The 24481-nt window shown below is 44.0% G+C and overlaps 1 protein-coding gene across 1 annotated transcript; it reads left to right on the top strand.

The window, feature by feature from the left end:
- On the top strand, positions 1–2903 carry SLC25A5 (solute carrier family 25 member 5). The gene is made up of 4 exons (XM_090264901.1): positions 1–197; positions 1460–1946; positions 2165–2305; positions 2699–2903. The coding sequence occupies exons 1-4, from the start codon at positions 87–89 to the stop codon at positions 2854–2856; spliced, it is 897 nt and encodes a 298-aa protein (XP_090121027.1). The 5' UTR covers positions 1–86; the 3' UTR covers positions 2857–2903.
- The last annotated feature ends 21578 nt before the right edge of the window (positions 2904–24481 follow it).

Genomic DNA, 24481 nt, shown 5'->3' with positions numbered 1-24481 from the left:
ATTTGCTTTGCTCCGCCCTACAGCTCCGAAGTCCCAAGCGGTTCCGAACCTAGTTCTGCGTTCTCCCGCTCCTTCTTTCCTTCAACATGACAGATGCTGCTGTGTCCTTTGCCAAGGACTTCCTGGCAGGTGGAGTGGCGGCGGCCATCTCCAAGACAGCGGTAGCGCCCATCGAGCGGGTCAAGCTGCTGCTGCAGGTATATCCTGGGATTAGGAGGTGGGGGAGGGGCGGGAAGGGGGTCGCGCCGAAAGCCGGACAGCAGGGATGGAGAGGGTGAACTCTTTTGATAGGTCCAGGGATGTGGCAGCGTGGGGCCGGGGAGGCCGCAGAGGCAGAAGAAAAGACAAATCTGTGGAAGGTGCTCTAGTGACCTGTAGTTCCAGATCTAGGAAGGGGTCGGGGATGGAAGGAGGTGAATGAAGGCCAGGGCCTCGGCACCCCAGAGGCCGCGAACTCGGACGGGGCAGTCCGGGGTGGTTAGCAGCCTCTCCGTGCCTTCGGGTCAAGGGCAAAACCTTAAAGCCAGCGAACACCTGGCCTTACCGGAGACCTCAAGGTCGCGGCAAGGAGATCACAGACTTGGGGAAGCCACGCGGCCGGTAGAGCGGCCGCGTTCCAACCCTGCCGGGCCGGAAGCCTGCGCCGGATAGCGTGTGCCTGCTGCGTCCGCCTCCGCCTCCGCGCAGCCGCCGGCGCGTCCTCGCGACCGGCCTGCGCCGCGCGCTCACACGCTCCGGCTCTAGGGGGCGCACACGGACGGGCGAAGGGGCCTGGAGGCCTGCGGGTCACCTCTAGGAGAGGAGTCAGTGCCGAGAGGAAGAGAAGCATCTCTGGGAAGCTGAGGCGTAGGACCTGGTCACCAAGGTGATTGCGCCCTACGTGGGACTCGCCTTAGTGCCTCTGAACCTTTCTCCCGGGTCTAAAGGTCACCGGTCTGCTTGAGCATAACTCCTCCGCACCCAAAGGGGTGGAGGCTTAATGCCGCTAGTAATGCAGATCACCTTTCCCACCTGTGACAGCTGTCATAGGGTTAAGAGGGTACAGCTTGTGATACAGAAGACTAGATGGGTGGAGGGGCTAACATTAAATCGTGTTGATTGAAATAATAGTCTCATGGATACAAAGAGTGTTTTGATGGTTGGCAGATGGGAGGGGGGTGTGGGGGAATGGGTGAAGAGGTGAGGGGATTAAGAAGTACAAATAGGTAGTTACAGAATAGCCACAGGGCTGTAAAGTACAGTATAGGAAATGGAGCAGCCAAAAAACGTATATGCATGACCCATGGACATGAACAATGGTGGGGGGATTGCCTGAGGGGGGGGCAAAGGGGGGAAATCAGGACAACTGTAATAGCATAATTAATAAAATATAATTTTTTAAAAAAGATAATATAGTTTCTCCCATTTTTACTTCTCCATGATTATAACTCTCCCTTTTGGCCTCCTTCTTGTCTGTCAGGTGCAGCATGCCAGCAAGCAAATCACCGCAGATAAGCAATACAAGGGCATTATAGACTGCGTGGTTCGTATCCCCAAGGAGCAGGGAGTCCTGTCCTTCTGGCGCGGTAACCTGGCCAATGTCATCAGATACTTCCCCACCCAGGCTCTCAACTTTGCCTTCAAAGATAAATACAAGCAGATCTTCCTGGGTGATGTGGACAAGAGAACCCAGTTTTGGCGGTACTTTGCAGGAAATCTGGCTTCCGGTGGTGCCGCTGGGGCCACCTCTTTGTGTTTTGTATATCCTCTTGATTTTGCCCGTACCCGTCTAGCAGCTGATGTGGGCAAAGCTGGAGCTGAAAGGGAATTCAAAGGCCTCGGTGACTGCCTGGTTAAGATCTACAAATCTGATGGGATTAAGGGCCTGTACCAAGGCTTTAATGTGTCCGTGCAGGGTATTATCATCTATCGAGCTGCCTACTTTGGTATCTATGACACTGCAAAGGGTAAGTTTGCTATGAGCTTTGAAGCTGTGTTCTTAGGAGACTATTTAGAAGATCATTATTCCATTGTAGTTTTCCAGGAGCCAGAGATATTTTTTGTAATTGTTAAAGGCAACTAAGGTCATCCAGTACAACCTTTGTGGCCAGATGTTGGGGAGACATAGGAAACAAGTCAGTAAAGTTCTGCTTGCTGGTTCAACTATCTCTTTCCTATTTTTCAGGAATGCTTCCAGATCCCAAGAATACTCACATCTTCGTCAGCTGGATGATCGCACAGTCCGTCACAGCAGTGGCTGGGTTGACTTCCTATCCATTTGACACTGTTCGTCGCCGCATGATGATGCAGTCAGGGCGCAAAGGAAGTAAGTTCCTCTTAAACATTAGATGAAGACATGGGCATGGAGCATGGGCATAAACTAGCAGTGTCTGACATGAAACCTCAGTCTCTTCAGTTAGCAGGATGGGGTTGATCGTGTGTGCTGCACATTCACCTTTGAGCAGGCCCTTTGGATGCCTATGAATGAGGGTGCTTAAAGGGTATTAGATGTTAAGTCCAATCCAATGGCTAGTCTACATACTGCTCACTATTCTCCAGTGACAGCATTAATATTTCAGTATTGGCCATGCTAATGTGTTAATGTTGGTTTTTAAAAATGAACATTAGCTCTTACAGGTGGGGCTTTGGTTTAGTCCAATAAATCCTAGGACTTCTCATCAGCGTTTTGTCACCAACTCCATGTCTGTCTCCTTTGCAGCTGATATCATGTACACAGGCACGCTCGACTGCTGGAGGAAAATTGCTCGTGATGAAGGAGGCAAAGCCTTTTTCAAGGGTGCATGGTCCAATGTTCTCAGAGGCATGGGTGGTGCTTTTGTGCTTGTCTTGTATGATGAAATCAAGAAGTTCACATAAATTATTTCGTAGTCTTTCCCCCTCCCCCGTGAACAGGCATGTTGTATTATGTAACATATCTTGAGCATTCTCGACAGACTGTTGGCTGTCTATTTATCAGTGGCAACTTTTTACTGGTTGAAAATGGGGAGCAGTAATATTCATCTGACCAGTTTTCTCTTGAAGCCATTTCCATGGTGATGGTGGGACTCAATTATATTTTTTATTTCAGTCACTCCTGCTAAATGACAAATTTGAAGAAATAAAAAATACCTGAAATATAATTTTTTGTTTGTGTTTCTTTGCCTATAAAATGTTATTTAATTTAGCATGTGCTATATTTGAGTAAATGCTGCATATTTAATAAATACTCAAGTATCTCCTAAGACAGAGAGAGAGCTTCCTTTTAAAACCAATCTTGCCCTGGCCAGGTGGTTCACTTGGTTGGAGCATTGTCCCCATGCCCCCAGGTTGTGAGTTTGATCTCCCATCAAGGCACCTAACGGGAAGAAGGTGCAGAGCGCATGGATGGGTGGAAGAACTGTTTCTCAAATCAATAAGTAAAAATTTAAAAATAATAAAATCAGTCTTCAGCCATCCCACTTATCAAAGAATAGCTTGGTTGTGTGACCCATCAACATTCCCAGTACATTATTAAAATTCAGGTCCACTGCATCTAAAACCCATTGAATGGTCCGTGGCCTGTGGACAGTCATAGCTAAATGAGCTTTCTCCGAAAAGTAAAATATATCCACCTTACCTTGTCCTGTGGTTATTAATTCAGAACTATAAACTGAACCCTGATTGGTGTGGCTCGGTTGGGCGTTGTCTTGCAAAATGAAAGGTCAAGGGTTCAATTCCTGGTCAGGGCACATGTCTATGTTGCAGATTTGATCACATGGATTGGGACATATTGACAACCAATGATGTTTCTCCCTCTCTAAAATCAATAGAAACATCTTTGGGTGAGGATTTAAAATTGTATATATATCCTGAAATGTTCACTTTTAAATGGTTCTGTGAATTTCATCTCAAAAAGGATTGTAAAATACAAGATAATAGAAATTTTCATCCAGTTGCCTTCCCTCACCCAACTACATGGCTCAAACCGTTTTAACCTAATCCCATTCAGAGCAGAGGATTAGAGCTGGCAGTTACTCAGTGCTGAGGTTGCAGTGCTGTTAAAGATTACAGGGAAATCTAGCTGACTGCCAGACCTCAACACTCATTTCACAGAGAAAGTGTATATCTGCATTTTGTCTAACGTGCGAATGTCAGTAAGCCCAGTCAATGGAGGACACTTATGTTTATTTTGGATAAGCCATTATTTGGGATCCACAGGAGAATGTGTTTGCAGTTTCTGTGGCTTTTAGGCCTCAGAAATCCCGTGGGACTTTTCTCCTGTAGCACAATATTTGTGAATAAAGTGCCATGGTTGGCATGCCATAACATTAATAGTAGAAAAGGATAGGTGATTCATGTGCATAGGGAAAACTTATTCCTGAGGGACATCACACGTGCTGGCTGGCATGTTTTAAGTGCAGCTCACTAAGAGTCTGCATGGTATACATTAATGCCCAGGGAACCCTAGACATTTCAATTGCCTGTTGCATGTATTGTATAGCTTGTTGAGAACTCCTGCCCTGGCCAGGTCGCTCGGTTAGAGTGTTGTCCTATGCACCAAAAGGTTGTGGGTTTGATCCAGTCAGGGCACATACCTAGGTTGCAGGTTCAGTCCCCAAGGGCGCACAGGAAGCCATGGATGGAAGTATCTCTTTCTCTCCAGCCCCCTAAAAATCAATAAATATATCCTCAGGTGAGGATTTTAAAAAAAGAACTGCCCCGGCTGGTGTGGCTCAGTGGATTTAGTGCTGACCTGTGGGCTGAAGGGTCTCTGGTTCAATTCCTGGTCAGCACACATGCCCAGGTTGTGGGCTGGGTCCCTGGATGGAGGTGTGCCAGAGGCAGCTGATTGATATGTCTCTCCCTCTCTTTCTGCCTCCCTTCCCCTCTCTCTAAAAATAAATAAAATATATTTTTAAATGTATATGTATCTCAAAACAAAGTTGTACACCTTAAATATGTACAATTTTTATAAGTTACAGGTCTTAAACTTGTTTTAAAAACCCAAAACTCGTTCTGTTACGAGAGGCCTGGATACTGCCACTTGATTGCACTGTTGGGCAAGTTACCTAATTTCTCTAAGCCTCAGTTTTCCTCATCTATAAATTGAGGATACTATTGGCTATCTCAGAGGGCTGTTATAAGAACTAAATAATTTATGCAAGGCATAAAACATACATAATAAGCACTCTATAAATGATAACTATGATAATTATTAAGAAGCAGTTAAGGTTTCGGGGACTCCAGAATCAGAAGCACCTGGATTTGAATCCTGGTTCTGCTCCTTAACTAGCTGTATGACCTTGGGCAAGTCACTTAATCTCCCTGAGTCTCAGTTTCCTCATCTGTAAAATCAGGATATACTAGTCTCAGCCATGTTTCCTACAAGCGTTTTAAGAGGGTTAAAAACATTAAGCATGTAGAGCAGTAAGGATGGCACCTGGCATCTAGTAAGCACACCAATGGAAGTTTTCATATTAGGCATCCATTTTGTTGAATGAAGATTTGCTCAAGCAGAGTGCTACTTAAGAATGAACTCAAGCCCTGGATAGTGTGACTCAATGGACTGAGCACTGGCCTGCGAACCAAAGGGTCACTGGTTCAATTCCCAGTCAGGACACATGCCTGAGTTGCAGGCCAGGTCCCCAGTTGGGGGCACACGAGAGGCAACCACAAATTGATGTTTCTCTTCCACTCTTTCTCCCTCCCTTCCCTTCTCTCTAAAAATAAATAAAATCTTTTTTAAAAAAGAATGAGTTCACGCTCACTATTCTTTGTAACAACCTAGACGTACTATATAGTGTAGAATTTCTATAAAATAAACTTAGGTCTTTTTCAGTTGTAGATTTTGACCCTGAAAGGGGCTAAGAGGCTCTCCAGTTAGGGCTGAAAACCACAATACAGGAGAACCCAAGCCCTCTTTATGGTTATTACAATAGATGTAGACTCACTGAGCTGCAGCTATTAAAATAAACCTAGGATCAGGCATTAATGATCAGAAAGCAAGACGTGGTGCCTCCTACAATTGGGTGGCTGATGTAAATGAGGTGGTTGTTGTTTTTTTCTGTTGTTTCTATTCTTGTTGTTCAATGATTTTTGAAATTTAATTTAAAGACAAAGTGGTTTTAATCTCTCCAAGCTGTGCAGGATAGTGCTATAGAATTCATTACGTCCATTATGCTCATGCGAACATTGATGGTACACAATCTTAGCAACACCCTAATTTATGCTGTTGTTTTGTTACTATTCAATGCTTAACAGAATCTGTGAAGCCCAATTTCAGGTGAGAGAGCCAGAATACAGGTCAGCTTGTGCACAGTCGAGCTTCCCATTCCAGAGGCCTCTCCAGTCACTGGAGGCAGTGTACAGCGGGTGCTCCGGACTGCTGGAGAGAGAGACCAGGGGTGTCTCCCCACAGGGGCAGTTGTCGTGGATGGTAAGTCATTTAAGCCATTATTTTCATATTAAAAGACATGCGGATATACTAGAGAGTCTATTGCACAATTTGAATGCATTTTAAAAACAGAAGCTGCAAGGAGAGTTCTTGTGTACAGAGGACCATTTCTGACACTGCCCACAGATCTCTGGGAGGACCCATTCATCCTCCTCTGCTATTATGGATACTTTGGTGGAAAATTTTTAAAAGTACTGCTGTACTGGATGATACATTTTTCAAGCATCAGCAGTGTTAATGAGGTGAATTTTATTTTTCCTGTGAAGTTTGTGAACATAGTATTTCTATTTTGTTATTTACATTTTTTTAAACAGTTAATATCTGTATGTGGAAATCAGTGAAATAGTAAAGAAAAGGTATACAATGAAAAGCAAATATTTCCCTGTCCTGCCTTTCCCATTCCTAGTCCCCCTCCTCACAAGCAACCATTATGAACTATTTCTTGTATATCTGTCTCCAGAATGAATGCATATTGTTGTAATAGTATCTGATTTGTTTGTATCTGAATCATATTCTCACTGCTTGTATTCAAAATGGCATAATTCTTTTAGACCGGTCAGCTGTGGGGTGCCAGGATTCACAGATGCTGTCAGAGGCAGGAAGGTGGGGAGGGAGTAGCTTCTGGACTCTGAGCAAGAATTTCTAAGTGTGACCCTTATTAAAACACTAAACCAGTACTTTCCTTTCCTTTGCAGTTTTAGCTTTGGTCACTGAAGTGGGCCTGTCACTTCTAACATCAAAACCTTAGTTTCTCCTCCAAAGTCTCTTCCAGTTTTAACATTCTCTGGCTCCATCATTTTTACGTAAAGCAGAACCTGTGAAAGGACTGGGGTTAGGTGATTTAATTGTTGCAGAGAACATTTTTTTTCCAGAGAACATTTTAAAATATCTAAGAGTCATGAGTGAATAGTCTCTGACTCAGAGTAATCATTTGCAGACTGTGTGGGTGGTTGATATTGCAAGTAAAATTATGAATGTAAAGATTTACATTAATTTTGAGACAAAGAAGCTGAGCAACAAAATTACAGCTTAGAGTTTGGGTAAAAGGTGATCTGATTTACCTCAAAATAATTAACATCTGTCTTGTCAGAGCCTCATCTTATTATGTGTAATGTGCACTTTAGTATGCAGGTGGAGATTTATTTGCACAACAAATATCAGATACTGCAATTTCGGGACACAAAAATTCCTTGTGTTCCACTCAAAATGTTTAGAGGAGCTTTCCCATCATTTCAGCCATTATTTGCTTTATGTGCAGGTGAACAAGTTCAGATCCATGGTGCTTTTCTTAGCCAAAGGCTTAAAAGAGCCTTGGTATCCTAGCAACAGGTATAAACAATGTTCAAGTGACAGACTGGGCACTTGTTTTCAATGGACCCTCTTCCGAGACAAAACTGAGTTCAGTTAAAGGAGTCTATTAACCCGTGTCTTTTTCAATATTGTCAAGGAAGGAGATGTGGAAGAGAGGTCTTATTCTGATGGTCAGCATCCAACTTGGGATTTCATTTCTTTGGGCAACTTTAAAAAAATATATTTTATTTATTTATTTACTTAATTATTTACTTATTTATTTATAGAGCGAGGGGAAGGAAGAGAGAAGAGAGAGAGAGAGAGAAACATCAATGTGTGGTTGCCTCTCACACCCCCCCGCACCAGGGACCCGGCCTGCAACCCAGGCATGCGCTCCATCCAGGAATCGAACCGGTGACCCCCTGGTTCACAGGCCAGCGCTCAATCCACTGAACCACACCCAACCAGGGCTCTTTGGGCAACTTTTGTAATACAGGAAGGAAGTTTAGCACTGTTGAGATTTAAGAGAATGTGTAGATTATCATCACATGACACATTTTACTGTCTCTGATGTTTTCACTCCCAGAATGGAGATATTTGTCACTGTAAAGACATAACCAGAACAAAGTGTGTGCTAAATTGCTGTTGACAGATCAGCTTCCAAGGGCTTCATGTTTGGGAATGAAAAGGAAAAACTCCTCTGTCTAAATGAGCTTCCAATTCTCTGCTCTGTGATGAGCGGAGGCATCTCATGGAGACAGAGGCAAAGGGACTATAAAGCTAATGATGCTTCAGCTTCAGAGCTACTTCTGACACAGACCCTCTCCCAGCCCTAGGATGTGATACAGCAATGTATTCACTTGGTCAGTTTTGTTAAATTTTCAAAAAGTAAGATCTGTTTGTGTTTTTAATAAGAGGGAACCAAAATTATATAAGCTGATGCCCCCCCCCCCCCCGCCCAACCATGGAGCTGGAGTAGATGAAGGAATATGAAGCCTGCCCTGTACATCAGGGCAGAGGTGGGACATGCTCATCACCTGATCTCTCCGCTGCTGCCTATCTTCACACTCATGTTGCACTCCTGAGAATCTTTTGGACTGGAGGTCTTATTTTCAAATATAAAACTTTGCCACTTGCCAGCTACCCAGGTTTAACTGCTTTGTTTCCCCATATGGCATATGTGAATAACAATAGTACCTGCCTCGAAGGAGTAGTGTGAAGATTAAAGGGGTTAATATATGTAAAGTACTTAAAATAATGCTGGGCACCTGCTTTACACAATTTTGCTATTATTATGACTTATTTTGTTGGAATAATTTCAATTATTTGTATTTCATTCATGAGAGACTGATGCAATGGATTTATCTCTGACTTACAGCTTTTCTAAAACAGTCTCAAGAAAATAACATGCATTATAGAAAATGAATGAGGGGGTTTGTAAAGAAAGAAAGGAACCCTTTTTCAATGGAATGAATAATATAGTGATAATCCTAAGCTCTAACTCAGAGCACATATTTTACAACACTGATTATAAAAGAGAGCAAAGGCCGAGAATAAAACTGTCCTGCTTCACACCAGACCCTACTGCCCTGCTGGCCCAGGAACCACTATGTCATTCCTAAGGTTCCCTTTGCTCTTGTAGTATTTCAAGGAATCCATGAGGTCCCAGCCTGACCACACAACCCTATGGTTTCAGCCCCTAGGGTAAGGAGCTGCTAGGAAGAAGCAATGTACCTGGTCCTTTGGAAGCAAAAGATGGCCTTTCACTTATGCAATTAACTTCAGAGCCCAGGAGTCCATTTATTATAAAAATTGCACTTTGTCATGGGTTTATCCTAGGAGTGAAAGGGGGTAAAGGTGCTTGGGGTTCTGGGTAAAAAAGTATGCTGCTTGCCAATTAGGATAGAAAGCTGTGAGTTTGGCCAGGGAATTTGTAGTTCCACTTGAACTCAATGCTTCTCTGTCTTAGGCCACATCACACCTCATCATGGCTTAGTGCCTCAGTTTGCTCACAAGGAAAATTGGAAATCAATTTTTCTTGAGTTACAATATCATTTCTTAAGTCTTCTACTAGGGGCTGTGGCATTTTTCAGAATTTCTCGAGCTAGATAGATTGGATTAAGTTAAGACTGCTTCTCTTAATTAAAACTACAGAATCAGGGTCATAGCTAATTATTGTGACCTCCTATATGCTGGATATTGTGCTAAGCACTTAACATGGATTAACTCTCCTGAACTCTCAACAGCCCTGAGAGGTAGGTATTATTATTAACTCCATTTTACAGCTGATGAAACTGAGGCTTAGAGAGGTGGGGTAACATATTCTGAGCTTTCGCACCTGACAGAAGCTTTGAAAGAGAACTTCAATGTGATCTTGTCAAACTATTTATTTTGGGTCATGAAATATGTTAAAATACTACAGCCAGTTTCAATACCAAAAGACAAAACCCACATGACAAATATTAAATAGAAATTGTAATAACCAAAGCTCTGTCTTCAGAATCCATTTTTAAAGTATGGATTATTTTCTATTTTCAGCCAATTTAAAAATTATTGTTGAAAAAAATCCCTTGAGTTAAATTTGATTCGATTCAAGTTTTGTTTGCTTTTTCAGGACAGACCTTCTTTTTATTTGTATTTATTTTTATAGAGAGGATAAGGGAGGGAGAGAGGGAGAGAAACATCAACTGGTTGCTTCTCACATGCGCCCATCCAGGGACCTGGTCTGCAACCCAGGCATGTGCCCTGACTGGGAATCAAACCAGCAACCTTTTGGTTTGCAGGCCAGCACTCAATCCATGAGCCACACCAGCCAAGGCCAGACCTTCTTTTTAAATGAAGGCTCTGAGCAAAGAATGCTGGAGTCTCCTCTAAGGTTCCATGCTGGGGCTATTGGGCCATTAGGTAAGGCCCCACTTGAGAAACACAACCAGATGACTAGATAGTATTTGACACCTCCTTGCCTCTCACCAAGGTCTCAGAAAAATGCTGAAACCTGGGCTTTTGTCTATTTTATCTGATTGCACCTTATATGGAGAGACAGTACATGCACCTCTCCTTGTTCTGCTACTTCTGCTCATGCTTTGCAGTTCCAAACCAAGCCACTTGCTATTCCCTAGCCATGCCATTCATTTGCATTTTTCCTAGTGTTAATCTAAAAATAAAAGGCCTTTCAAAGTAAGAGGCAACACGCATTTATATGAGATTTTAAAAAAAAGATAGCTATTCACGATGAACTGATTCAGGCAGAAGCCCAATTAGGAGACAAAGGCAGTGGATATTCATGGGAAAGGGAAGAGGATTACATCAATAGAAGGAAGGTATTTCTATTGGTCATAACATAATGATGTTAATTCTAAACAATGTTTTTAATTTTCAGTGCTGTAGTCATCAGTCTTCTAGTCACGATATCTGCTTCGTTGTTATCTTTGCAAACAGTTCTTTGGGGCATAATGTTGCTTTAGGCCCAGTCCAAAGGTTATTTTGCCTGGCTGAATAGTCCAAAGCTTGAGTCATAAGATGTGCAAGACAGTTTCTCTGGCATGGCGGCTCTGGCTCCGTTTTAAAGTGGCGCCATTTATTATTTTTTACACTAGCCTTGTGGTACTATTACTTTTCCCAGGCCTGCCCTTCCCTGCCTCTCTGCCAAGGCATGGTCCCTCAAGACCCAGCAGAGATCACTCCTCCTCTATGTGCCTTTCTGGAATCCACCATTCAGTGCTCTTTGGCCTCTTCTTTGAACTGCTAAAGTAGTCTGTTTATGTCAGCTCTACCAGGGCAGGAATTTTGTCAATTTAACTCACGGTTGCAGCCCCAGTGCCTAGAACAGTGCATGGCACATAACAGGTATACAAGCAATCATTGTTAAGTGAATGCATCATAATGTTTATTTCATGGTATAGTAACTGTTTACTTGTATGTCTCCATTAGAGTCTATGCCTTGTTCTTCTTTACATTCCTAACATGAAACAAGGGACATAACCCATAGTGGATGTCTGGTAAATATCTACTGAAGGGAGAAATGAACTAGAGAATGAATGAATGAATGGACAACATGTGGAATTTGTTATTTTGGTTCAGTTGAAATGAATTTTGCCCAGATTCAGTCCCTTGCTATCTGGGAGCAATTTCACAGTAATAAATCATTCAGGGCCTTCCCAACTTGCCTCTATTGCTTGCCCAGCTCCTGGACTGAGTGGGAGGATCTGGATAGAGCAGGGGTGTGAAAATCACCTGTTTCCGGGACTGCTGCTATATTGTTCATGCTAGAGAATAGGAGATCCAGGGCCTTGGCACACCTCCTCCCCAAATCTGTGTAAAAAAAAACAAAAAACAAAAAACAGGTATGATGCTACATCAAGTGTATCTCCCATCCTGTGAACATATGCTGCCTATTTGATCACAAACCCCTAACATTGAGCCTTCCACATAGTAAGTACTTGATGGCTATCTGGTTGTGATGGTGACAATGCTGAATACTGACTGTCACACACAATGACTCAGACCACTCTAAGGGGAAAGGGGCAGGCATGAACTGGGGCACCCGAGGACACTGCCATCAGAGATGTACCAATTGCACACCCATGTGACTTATCAGGGCTGATTACACCAGACACACTCCTGCACCTGGGCTTGATGTTCCCAGCTCTTAAGACAGCCCCAGCTACTAAAAGCCAGTAAGAGCCCTGGAGTGAACACGCCCTTCTTTGACTCACTCTGAAAGCAAGTGGGTTTGTTCTGTCTCTCTCATTCCTCCGCACAGTGGGACACCAGGGCCTTAGTCTCTCTTACTGCTCACCCATTGTTATTTCTTGAGCTTTTACTCTGGACCAGGCACTCTTCTAATTGTGTATGGGTTCTCTCATATCATCCTTTCTGCAGCTTTATGGTGACCATTTTACAGATGAGGATAATTGAGGCATCTGGCAACCACATACAGCACCTGCAGCAGAAAATTCCTGAACGCAGAGCCCTCCCCCACTTAGACAGGGCCAGGAAGCAGCGCAGGATGCTATGGTAACTAGCAAATGATCCGGGAGATCAGAGGAAGGGGAGTGGTTCAGGCCTGTGTTGGGACTAAGCAAGGTCAGCAGCAGCGTAAGGAGAGGTACTTGGTGGAGCGGTTAAGAGCCAGACTCTGCCTGTTTCCAGCTGTGAGCTCTGTGAGTTCGCAGTGCCTCAGCTTGCTCAGTTGTAAAATGGGGTCAAGAGCAGCATTGTACTGCGCATTAAATAAGTATTTGCGAGGCGCATGGAATCAGAATATGCACTTAAGTGTGAAGTGATTGGTCTCTCAGAGGCCAGTCTTGTCCCTTTGGGTGCTTTGTAGAAGGCACTCTCAGGCGTGTTGACTACAATAGTCCTTAATGCTGCCGCGGGGAATAGCACAGGGACTTGACCTGCCCGCCACGGTGGGACTGAAGACCATTAACTAGGAGAGAGTATGGCTGCGGACGCCCTGAAAAGAAAAGGCGGCCTTTGCTGGCCTCGTGATGATTGAAAGCCACTGGATGTGCAAGGCTGAATGAGAGATAAGGGCTGAGAAAGCCTCCGCGCTGCAGCCACAGCAGCAGCCTACCGCGAACCCGCGTCCCTGTGCTCCGGGCGGCTCCGGGAACCCTCTCTCCTCGGCCTCGGAGCTGCTGCCCGTGCTGCTGGAAGTACTGCATCCTCCACTCAGACTCCACCTATCGCGAGCCAAGCTACCGCCTCCAAGAAGCCTGCTTTGACCACTGCAGCCACTCTTCCTCCCCGATCCGTAAAGCATCATCTGCACTTGCATAATTTAACGCTTGGATATGTGCTAGCTGGTTCCCTAAGCGTATGGATGTATTGAATGTCTGGGCTCCACAACACATTCATTTTCCCCCGTTTATCACACGGCCCCTGACACATGTGGCCACATTGTAAGTGCCCAGCAAACACTTGACTTGCCTCTGTGAGGTCTCCCTGTAGGCTCTCCCAAAGGAGACTCTTAGGATCCTTCATGTCACAGAGCCCAGGGGTGGCAGAAGGGGCGCCTAGCAGGACGCTTGCCTGACCTCAGTTGCCAGGTAGGATAGGTATGGCCTGCCTTTGGAGGCAATGCCTTGGTACAGAGGAAACCGATAGGCAGGGGAGCCCATTGATATGGAAAAGTTTGCTGAACCCCAGTTTGGGTTCAAAGCTCTGTGCTGGGCACCCAGAACACAGAGAGGTGGTATAAACAGGGTCCTTGCCCTCATGGGATGTATCGTGGAAAAATGGAGGAAACAAGGGATTTAGAGTCAGAAAATTGCCCCACACTAGCTGCATGAGCTTGGGCACACCACAGGACCTCTCTGAGCCTCAGTTTCCTCATCTGCATCTCTGAGGGGGCCTGGCGTGGTGTGGGATAGGGGTGGTCAAAGAATACAGTAGCTGGATCTATAATGTTTTCACTGTCATGAGAATATATTCACCTACTAAGTAATTTAAATTACATCTAAATGTTTTAAAAGATTTTGTTTATTTTTAGAGAGAGGGGAAGGGAGGGAGAAAGAGAAACATCAATGCGTGGTTGCCTCCTGCGCCCCCAACTGGGGACTTGGCCCGCAACCCAGGCCCTGATTGGGAATCGAACCGGAGACCCTTTGGTTCACGGGTCAGCACTCAATCCACTGAGTCACACCAGCCAGGGCTTAAATTATGTTTTAAATTTGACAATCAGATGATAAAATATTTATGAAAGCTCTTTGTTAACTCAAGGAGGCTCCATCCACAAAGGTTCATCACTTTTCCCGTTGCTAAAATACACAATAGGCACTCAGTAAATGTTTCTTGAGGAAAATGACAAATGTTTCCTGAGTGATGAGGTGCACAGTCAATTTAAGGTGAGAGGATCATATATAACTTGAAAGTCAAGGATACAGGAATGTCATGTGCCAAAGACTTGTCCAGACAAGCAGTCATGGTGGGTAGGTGGAGGCTCTATCACAGAGTCCAGCCTAGAAATGAACCTTGAGGACTGGATTGGATTTTGGTTAGAGAGGCATAGGAAAGGCCATCTAGTCAGAGGGAATAGCATTAAAACTGCACAGGAAGGAGGGAAAACCGCAAGTGCCGGAGGGCAGGAACCTCTGCTTTGATCCACTGTTGTATTCCCCGTGACTAGTACAGTACTTGGCACATAGTAAGCTCTTGGTGAGTGTTTATGGAAGGAAGAAGGGAAGAAAGGAAGGAAGGAAGGAAGGAAGGAAGAAAGGAAGGAAGAAAGGAAGGAAGGAATTTGGCCAAGTTGAAATCAAAGCTTCCCACAAATCTTTTTTAAAAATAATTTTATTTGTTTATTTTTAGAAAGAGGGGAAAGGAGAAAGAGAGGGAGAGAAACATCACTGAGTGGTTGCCTCTCACTTGCGCCCCCAACTGGGGACCTGATGTGCAACCTAGTCATGTGCCCTGACTGGGAATCGAACCAGTGACACTTGGCTCGCAGGCCGACCCTCAGTCCACTGAGCCACAGCAGCCAGGGCTTTTCCCACAAATCTTGAGTCAAGACAAGCATACAAACAGGAACCAGGACACTGATACTTGAAGTAGAACATGGCCTCTCCCCCCAGATTGGAAGCTCTAAGAAGCAGGATACCAGAGCCATATCTGGCTTGTTCACCCTGTATCCTTAGTACCAAGAGTAGTAACCAGCACATAGAAAAGGCTCTATGACTATTTATTGAAGTGAGCAAGTGGATGAATGTGGCAATTTGTGGAAAAGGCATGGGCTGGATTTGGGTCCTACCTCTGCCAGTCATTGTGACCTCAGGCAAGTTACCTCACATCTCTGAGGCTCGTTTTCCCTTCTGATAATAATACCCACCTCACAGGGTTGTCCTGAAGATTCGATGATACAGTAGTCGCTCTCTATATCATGGTTTACTTATCATGGCCTCACTATATTGCAGGATTTTAAAAAATATTATGTTTAATTACTTATTGTGGATTTTTCGCTATATCACGGGATTTTGCGGTACTGTATATGTATGTTGTTAAAGTTACGTAGGTTTAAGAGTGTAGAATAATTGTAAGGTTCCTACTTCGCAGGGGGGTCTAGAACGTAATATCCACGATAAGTGAGGGAATACTGTATATGTGTGTAAAGTGCCTGCTGCTACCCATAAGGACACTCAGTAGCCACCCTTTGGTTGGAGCAGATTTCAGAGGAGTCTTTGTATACAGTAGATGGTCAGTAAGTATTTTTGGCTGAGAGGAAGGTTGGGGACCTCAAACTTTTTGCCCTGTAGGCAGTGGGGAGCCTCGTATGCAAAGTAGGGTGTTGGCTGATTAGCATGGATGTGGTGTGAGGCACAGGTTTAGGGGAAGAGGGGAGGAGGTGCAGGTGTGGAGGCTGTTGTAACTGTGAAGGGATTAGGATTAGGGTGATGTCAGTAGAGATGGAAAGAAAGGGATGATGGGAAAAGGAGGACCAAGGGGACTTGTTATTTTGAAAGGAGACTGCTGGCAGATGACTGCAAACTAAATAAAAGGGGAGACAGGTATGAGCTTAGAAAGATGCAGACAACTGCCAAGAGGGTTTTACTGCCAAAGAGCAAGGAGCTATGCATTGTCTGGAGTCCCAGTCAAAGAGAAGAAGGACCCAGAAGACTCACAAGAGGTTCTGCGATCCCTGGTCAATGAAAGTCACAGTGGCCAATATTCCCAGAACCTGCAAAATTTTCAGGCAATGGTATTTTTTCAGAAACGTTAGAGACAGAGTATACTTTGTTTTTCTCTCCTCCCAAAATGTCAGAAAAGCACAGTCCACAAGGGGGCAGTGGTATCTGTCAGAGTTCAATTTCCATGGTAATGTAGTGACTTAAAAGGCAATCTTCTCTCACTGATGCTCCAGCTGTCTGAACAGGCACAAACAGGATATTGGTGTCATTCATTTCCCCTGTCTGATTAGCAGAAGCGACATTGTCAGGGGTGTGCGAGTTGTCATGTGGCCATGAGGTGAGCGCTGTAAAGCCGCAGAACCCTTGCCTGACTACACGGGACATTGGTCTTTGCTCAGACTTGGAGCTGCCTTCTGCTTCTAGCTCCTGGCCACCTCACTGTTTACATCTCCCTAACAGGGCCAGGGAAAAGCAGAGAGTGTCATGCCCAGCAGGCCTGATGGTGTGAGCAGAGCTCCTGCAAACTGAGATCAATAGAATAAGTACCCACTCCAAGTAGAGCCCAGCATTTGGTGTGAGAAGGTGGAAATTCAAAAGAAATGGAAGATTCCTCCAATGAACAGAATCTAATGGAAGAGAAAAGACAGGCTCATATTGGTTCAGAGAGTGGCTCTGGGATGAGAAAGACCACTTCTTAGCTCTGTGTCCTAGGGCAAGCCTTTTAACCTCTCCAAGCTTCAGTTTCCTCACCTGGAAAATGGGGAGAGTAATAACAGCACCCATCTCACAGGGTGGTAGTGGGGTTTCAATGAGATAATTTGTAAATGAGATTGTACCTGGCAAACAACGTTCAATAAATAGTATCTGGAATCCTTGTTATTGTTAGTAGTAACAATAAAGCAATATGGTATACACTGAATACAGAAAAAATGTGGAGGACATGGTGGTAGGTGAGTAGGAGGTGGGTTTTTACCCTGAGTTGTCGAAGGGGAAGAGGTAGGAGTTGTGAGAGAAGAGTGGGAAGGGCATTTCAGGCAGAGGGAAAGGGAATGTCTTCAGGGCTGACAGGTGAATTCACTTGGCTGGCCTGATGCGTCGGCCTTGGCGAGGACAGAAGCTGCTGCAAGGGGGCTGAACAGCCACAGGCCTTGCAGGGCCAGACATGGAAGACTGCTTAGCTCTTCTTCTCACCATTAAAGAAGCTAGGGCAGTGATCTGAGGGGGGGAGTGTCTCAGGTGACTGTTAGAGAAGTCTCTTGGTCTCCAGTCTCAGCATTTTAGAGGAGGAAAGCAGATCCATGAGAGCAAGTGTATTAGTCAAAATTCTCTAGAGAAGCAGAACCAATAGGAGATATATATGTGTGTGTGTGTGTGTGTGTGTGTGTGTGTGTTTATAGATTTATTATAGGAATTGGCTCATGCGATTATGGAGACCAACATCTGCCATCTGTAAGCCCGAGACCCAGGAAAGCTAGTGGTATAACAGTCTGAGTCTGAAGGCCCAAGAACCCAGAATGCTGACGTCCAATGGCAGGAGAAGATGGGGGTCCTAGCTCAAGCAAAAAGAGCAAATTCACCTTTCCCCTGCCTTTTGTTCTATTCAGGCCCTCAAGAGATTGGATGACACCCACCACCCACAACGGGGATGGCAATCTTCTTTACTCAATCTACCAGTTCAAATGCTAATCTCTTCCAGAGATACTCTCACAGACACCCAGAATAATGTTTTACCAGCTGTCTGGGCATCCCTTACCCTAGCTGTCACATAAAGTTAACCACCACAGCAAGCTCAGGAAGATAAAGAGTCCTAGTGTTCTCTGCAGGTGCAGGCTTGGGGGAATCAATGAAAATACAGCATCAGGGAGTCAGAAAGTTCCTTTGTTCTGGGCCCCACGCTGGTATCTAGAATTCTAAGATGAGACCCAATGGGACCTAGAAGTAAGCTTCTACACACAAAACCCTCAGCAATCAGCTGCAAAATGTTCATCCTCAGGCCAGTGCCCTCCCCATCCCCACCCAAGGGCAGTGAACTGGGGGGAGTTTCTTGATATTTTCAATCCCAGAGCCTGTTCTAAGGTTTTAATTACCATGCTGATTTTACACACTTAATTTCCCTGTTTAGCAGATCATTTTAGGACCCCGACTCAGGGACAGCAGAGCTGGGCTCATTTCCTGAATGGTAGGCACCCATATAATCTTTGGTTACATGGGACCTCAGCCCTAGGGAAGAAGCCTTGGTTTAAATAGCCCCCAACAAGAGATAATAGAAAAACCTTTTATAATTAGCTTCCAGATACTCTTAAGTGATTTTTTGGCAGCACATTTCCCTTCATAAATAGGGTTGGATAAGGCTAATATTAAAATTAGCTTTATGAGAAGCAGTCCAGCAGAGCGGTTAAAAGCCTTTATAGCAACAGTGATTATGGGTTCATAACCACACTGGTTTCCAATTCAGTCACCACCACTTACTAGCTGTTTATCTCTCTGAGGCCAGAGTTTCTTCATCTGTAAGACAAAGATAGCTAAAGTCCCTTCCTCTTTGGATGTTTGTAAAGCGCTTGGCCGCATGCCTGGCCACTGGAAGCATTCCATAGAGGGGAATGATCACGATTACCATCACATTGTTGTGATTTTAAAGGAAACCCGAGAGAGAGGCATGTGAGGGCAAATCAGACCAGGATGGAACCCTGTCAGCATACAATCCACAAAAACACCCCATGCTAGAAAATTGAGGTGTTCACTTGTTCTGCTTTTCCCACCCTTGTTCTCAGGCTGGTGCTGGTTCCTCAGCAGATTTAGGTGAGAGTGAGCAGGCGGCTTTGGCCTTCGACCAGTTGGACACAAAACTTGTTGGGAAACACCTGTCTATGCTGGGGGTGGGTCTGGCTGGGGACAGGTATGTGTTTGCAAGGTGAATGGTTGTTACCATGAAGTCACCTTTGTCCATGAAATGGGGGAGAAGGAGGCCAAAGTCTGTGGAAGGACAAAATTGCTGCCTTGGGCAGGCCTTACCTGCCTCCACATTCTTGCTAGGTGATCAATTTGACCATGTGACAGTTTGGAAGAAAGACTCAAAAATACACAGGCTTTTTTTTTTTTTTTTTTTTTTTCGAGTTAGGACTTGGTAAAGGGACCTCTGGGAAATAACAGTCATAACTTTAGCCTCAACTCTGTCCCACGCCAAGAAGACAAATTGGTAAATTCAGTTTTTATGTCCCGGTTCCTTCGTTGTTGTCAACAACCCTAGCACTTTGAACATGCCCTTGTGAGCTTTCATCCTGCTGTTTATGTCTCTATTTATACATGTACATATTTGTTACCTCATTTATTATTATTTTTTGATCCTCACCACAGGATATGTCTGTTGATTTTAGGTAGAGAGGAAGGAGCGGGGAGAGAGAGAGAAAAACATCAATGTGAGAGAGAAACATCAATTGGTTGGTTGCCTGCTGTATGCACCTCCACTGGGGATTGAACTCACAACCTTTTAACAGGATGATGCTCCAAACCACTGAGAAACCCAGCCAGGGTTACCTCATTTATTTTTTGCATAGGTAATATGTACTTCTGATACCAAGTCCACAAGGCATAAAGGGTTTGCAGTGACAACTTAGTCTCCTTCCCACTGCTGTTCCTTAACCACCCACAGGTAATCTGTTACCACATTCTGCTGCTCCCCTCCAGAGATAATCTATGCATATGCAAGCATATATTATGTTAGCACAAATGGCAGCATTCTTACTCATATTGGTATTCCCAGTGCCCAGCAGAGTGCCAAACACATAGGCCTTCAAAAAAAAGTTGGGTGGTTGACTGTTTGCGCCAATGTTTGTGGTTCTTGTCCCAACTCCGGATGTCTGCACTGTCTAGTTGATATTTCCACAGGTATGTCAACATGTTACCAGTTTGGACTTGCAGCTCTGGCTTGAATTTCTCAGGACTGAAATTTACAGAGGCCACTGGGGCCTTGCTTACTATAAACATCTCATTATCTTTCACAAGACAACTTGAAACAACACCCTGATGCATTCATTTCTTCCTTCCTCTGTTCAGTGTCAAGCCAAAGCTTAGTTCTGGCTCCACTTTGGTGGTGGTTGTTGCCTGAGGGTATGGTTAAAGAGATTTTGATGCCATGCTCATCTTTGAGGAATCTCTAAACACACTCTGCTCAGAATGTTGACTCAGGAAATAAAATGCAGTAGTATGCCTCAGCCCCTGCCAGAGAGAGCTTTTCCAGAAGTGTCCAAACATCCAGACAGTTCTCTCTCTCCTCTTTCTTCTCTCTCTTTCCCTCTCTTTTATATAGAGAAAGATTATATATATATATATATATATATATATATATATATATATACACACACATATATCTTTCTCTATATAAAATCTCTATATGTATATATAAAATCTCCTCCAAATGTGGCTAGGGGACAGGCTGGACTCCCTCATTTGATCCATATAAAAAAGCCTAAAGAATAAAGAAAAGGGGTGATAGGAGGGTTGTTCCTTGTCCTGCTCTTTTCTTACAAGGCTGGCAAACCCAGGGAGGTGGCAGGGCCAAATAGAACAGAGTCCAGAGCCATCCTACCTGGGCTGAAATCTTGACTCTGCCACTTATCAGCTGTGTGACCTTTGGCAAGTTATTTAACCTCTCTGTGCCTCAGTTTCTTCAACTGTAAAATGGGGATAAGAACTATACCTACTTTAAAGCCTTGTTATGATAATTTAATGAGTTAACAGATTGTAAAGCATTTAAGACAGTTCCTGGCATATGGTAAATGCTATATAAGTGCTTTTAAAATATGGAAATTTAATGTTAGTGTTCTTATGTTAGATCTATTACCCACCACCCCCTGGCCATAAGTTTCAAGGCTCTCGCTTACTGATCTGGGGCCCACCCCTTGGCGCATTTTTTTTTCCTGTTGGGAAAAAGACGAATGCTGTGTTACATTGTACATCTCTCACAAAGAAGGGAAAATTTAAAGATAGCCTATATCTAGGCTAAGTCTTTTATAAAGGCAGGATTGTGGCAGCTGAAGTCCTCACTGACTTTTGCCTGGGGCTGCTCTTAGGGCCCCACTCTGCCTCTAGAAAGCTGAGAAGAGCCCTACCAGGAGTTTCACCAGCAGGTGCCTTCTGGGAAGTGTTGCTCTGGCTGTGAAACTGGAAGAAATGCTCAGCTTCCCCAAAGATGTGTATGTTGCTATGGCAATGGGCCTCAGCCCCTGCGAGGGCTACAGAGCCAGGTAAGAGCCTAGAAGTCATCCTGCCAAATCAGCAGGGCTGTGCTCCAGACAATGGATGTGGTCTGTGCTCCTCAAAGGGCAGGGTTGTCAGCCCAGCTCCTCCTAAGCCTTCTCTTCAGGCCTCTCCTGTTTCTGCATTATCCTGACACAAGAGCTTGCCTTCCCCATGACTGAGCCCCAGAGAGACTTCCCAAGTCAGCTCACTGAGGCCAGGCATCTAGTTCAGCTAGGGGATCCTCAGAAGGTCCCACAGGTAGGAGCCAGGAGCTGTCACATAGGAAGGCCTTGGAGCCTCAGTATAGATCCTGAATAGCTCTTGACTGCCCTCAGAGACTCACTCAGGTTTTGGCATCTCTCAGTGAGTGGAACCCTAATAACTCTGACCATACACCTGCATTCCCTGTGCCATGTGCTCAGGCAAGGCTGGACTCAGCTGTGACAGAACAGATAGAGTTCAAAGGGCACGCCACCTGGTTCCCAGGTTTTGCCCACACAGAGTTTAGTGCAGTACTATGGAAAGGGGGAAAGGGCGTATCTGTAAGTAGAGTACACCTCCAGATTCATTCAGCAAACCTTTGTTTAGTGCCTGGTATGAACAAGGTCCTGTGCCAAGTACTGACAGGAGGGGAAGAGGATAGATATAAAGATGAATTAAGTGTGGTCCTTGCCCTTAAGGACTTTGTCCTCTACCGGAGAAGTCAGCCATGTATATAACTATAATGACACCAAACTCATTGACTGATTTGACATTTGCTGCATAAATATTCTGGGTGGAGCATAGCAGAGAGAGAAAAAGTCCTACTCTTAAGGAGCTTATAACCTAATGAGGAAAGCAGAGAAGACAATTATAATATACAGAGGCTCCTCAACTTAGAATAAACCTATTGTAAGTTGAAAATATTGTAAGTCGAAATGCATTTAATACACCTAATCATACTAAACATCATAGTGTAGCCTAGCCTACCTTAAACATGCTCAAAACACACTAGGTTATAGTTGGGCAACCATCTCAACTTCTATCTCAAGAGTAATTACCTTCCTCTCCTTCTTCTCATGAAAAGCAGAAGACACAGTTTTGTAGACATGACGGGGTACAGAATCACAAAACACAATATCAAAAAACCCTGGCAACATAGTATACTATAGAGTATTGGTTTTTTTATCTTCATGATCACATGGCTGACTGGGAGATGCAGCTCATTGCCACTGCCCAGCATCACAAGAGGGTATCATACCACATATCACTAAGCCAGGAAAAATCAAAATTCAAGATTTTATGTACAGTTTCTATTGAATGCATGCCACTTTCACACCATTGTAAAGTAAAAAAGTTGTAGGTCATATCTTTGTAAGGTGGGGACTGTCTGTAGTGTGACATGTGATAGACATCAGCAGACAGAGCTTTGGGAGTGAAGAGCAGGAATGCCTAATGGACACTTGGAGAATCTTGGAAAGCTTGTGAGAGGAAGTTTCACCTAATCCAAGACCCAGAGTTGCCTCTTGGCATGGCTACAATGTGAATAGCGCACCCTGGAGTTGTGCACCACCCTTTGTGGCAATCTGGGCTGAAGGATGAATAGGAGTTAGTCAAGAGTACTTAGCAGAGGTGAGAAACCAAAAGTGGCTCAAAATAGCTAGAGTGTGAGGGCCAAGTGGTAAATGCAGATGGAGAGAGTGTGGAAGTTAGAAACTCATTTTGCAGCTACCAATGTGAAGACTGAATTGGACAAGAATTATCAATGGATGCTAAATCTAGGGGAGAGTTTAATGAGAAGCAGTATATTTGTATGGTCTTCAAGTGTCTCCCCACAGATTGCAAGGGAGAAAAGGTGCTACAGGAGAGAAATCAGATACCACCTTAAACTGGGGATCAAAATTAACATCACTGATGAGAGACAGATGTACATTTGAGTGCCTCCAGATTAGACACCATATTGCCTACCCAGTGTGCATCTCTAACGTGACAAAATTTCAGGCAAACACTACACAAGGGGCATTCTGTTTTTTTTAAAAAATGTTAGCAGCAGGGGAAACTGTATTCTTAAAAAATAACAAGGTCATAAAAGCCTCCCCAAATGCTGTGGAATGTTCTAGATTAATGAAAGCTGACTAGAAAGAGCAATGTAATGCAATGCCTGACCCTAGATTAGTTCCTATACTAGAGGGGAAGGAAAGTTCTGAAGGAACATCAGTGTGTCACCTGACGAAAGTGCAACATGGACAGCAGATTAGAAAATAGTATTGTAACACTGTCAGATTTATGAAACTGTGACTGTCCTGTGGCTATGGAAGAGGATATCTCTAGGCTTAGAAAATACACACCGAAGTGTCAGGGTAAAGGATGATGACGTACACAACTTACTCTCAAACACCTCAGAAAAAAAGTGTGTGTGTCTCTGTGTGTGTGTACAAAATGGATAAACATTAAACAATCAAAATAGATAAACATAATGTGTATGTATTATATGTGTGCAAATATGTATATGTGTATATCTATCTGGCTATATCTAGTCCTCACTATATAAATATATAGATATATGTAATGTGTGTGTGTTAGAGAGAGAACCAAAATGATAAAAAAAAACAACAAAAAAAAACAGGATAAAATGTCAACAATAGGTGAATCTGGGTAAAGGGTATACAAGTGTTCCTTGTACTATTTTTATTTTTGCAATGCTTTGTAAATTTGAAATTATTTTCCAAATAAAAAGTTAAACTTATGACCAAGTGTCAGGTACAAAGGATTGGAGGATGAAAGAGTGGGCAGATCTTTTTTCCCCAGCTTTACTGAGAAATAATTGACATATAATATTGTGTAAGTTTTAAAAGATTGTATTTATTATTTTTTTTAGAGAGAGGAAAGGGAGAAAGAAAGAAAGAGAGGGAGAGAAACATTGATTGGTTGTCTC

The sequence above is a fragment of the Furipterus horrens genome, unplaced genomic scaffold (genome assembly GCF_987537825.1).
Source record: "Furipterus horrens unplaced genomic scaffold, mFurHor1.1.pri manual_scaffold_17, whole genome shotgun sequence".
Classification (NCBI taxonomy): Eukaryota; Metazoa; Chordata; class Mammalia; order Chiroptera; family Furipteridae; genus Furipterus; species Furipterus horrens.
Note: the sequence above shows the minus strand (reverse complement) of the source record. Positions and strands in the feature narration are given on the sequence as shown.

What these genes read in the sequence shown, in the direction of transcription:
- SLC25A5 (XM_090264901.1), top strand. Translation starts at nt 87, where the DNA reads ATGACAGATGCTGCTGTGTCCTTTGCCAAGGACTTCCTGGCAGGTGGA. An exon ending in GGGTCAAGCTGCTGCTGCAG is followed by an intron (nt 198 to 1,459) that starts GTATATCCTGGG and finishes CTTGTCTGTCAG; the next exon opens with GTGCAGCATGCCAGCAAGCA. An exon ending in TATCTATGACACTGCAAAGG is followed by an intron (nt 1,947 to 2,164) that starts GTAAGTTTGCTA and finishes CCTATTTTTCAG; the next exon opens with GAATGCTTCCAGATCCCAAG.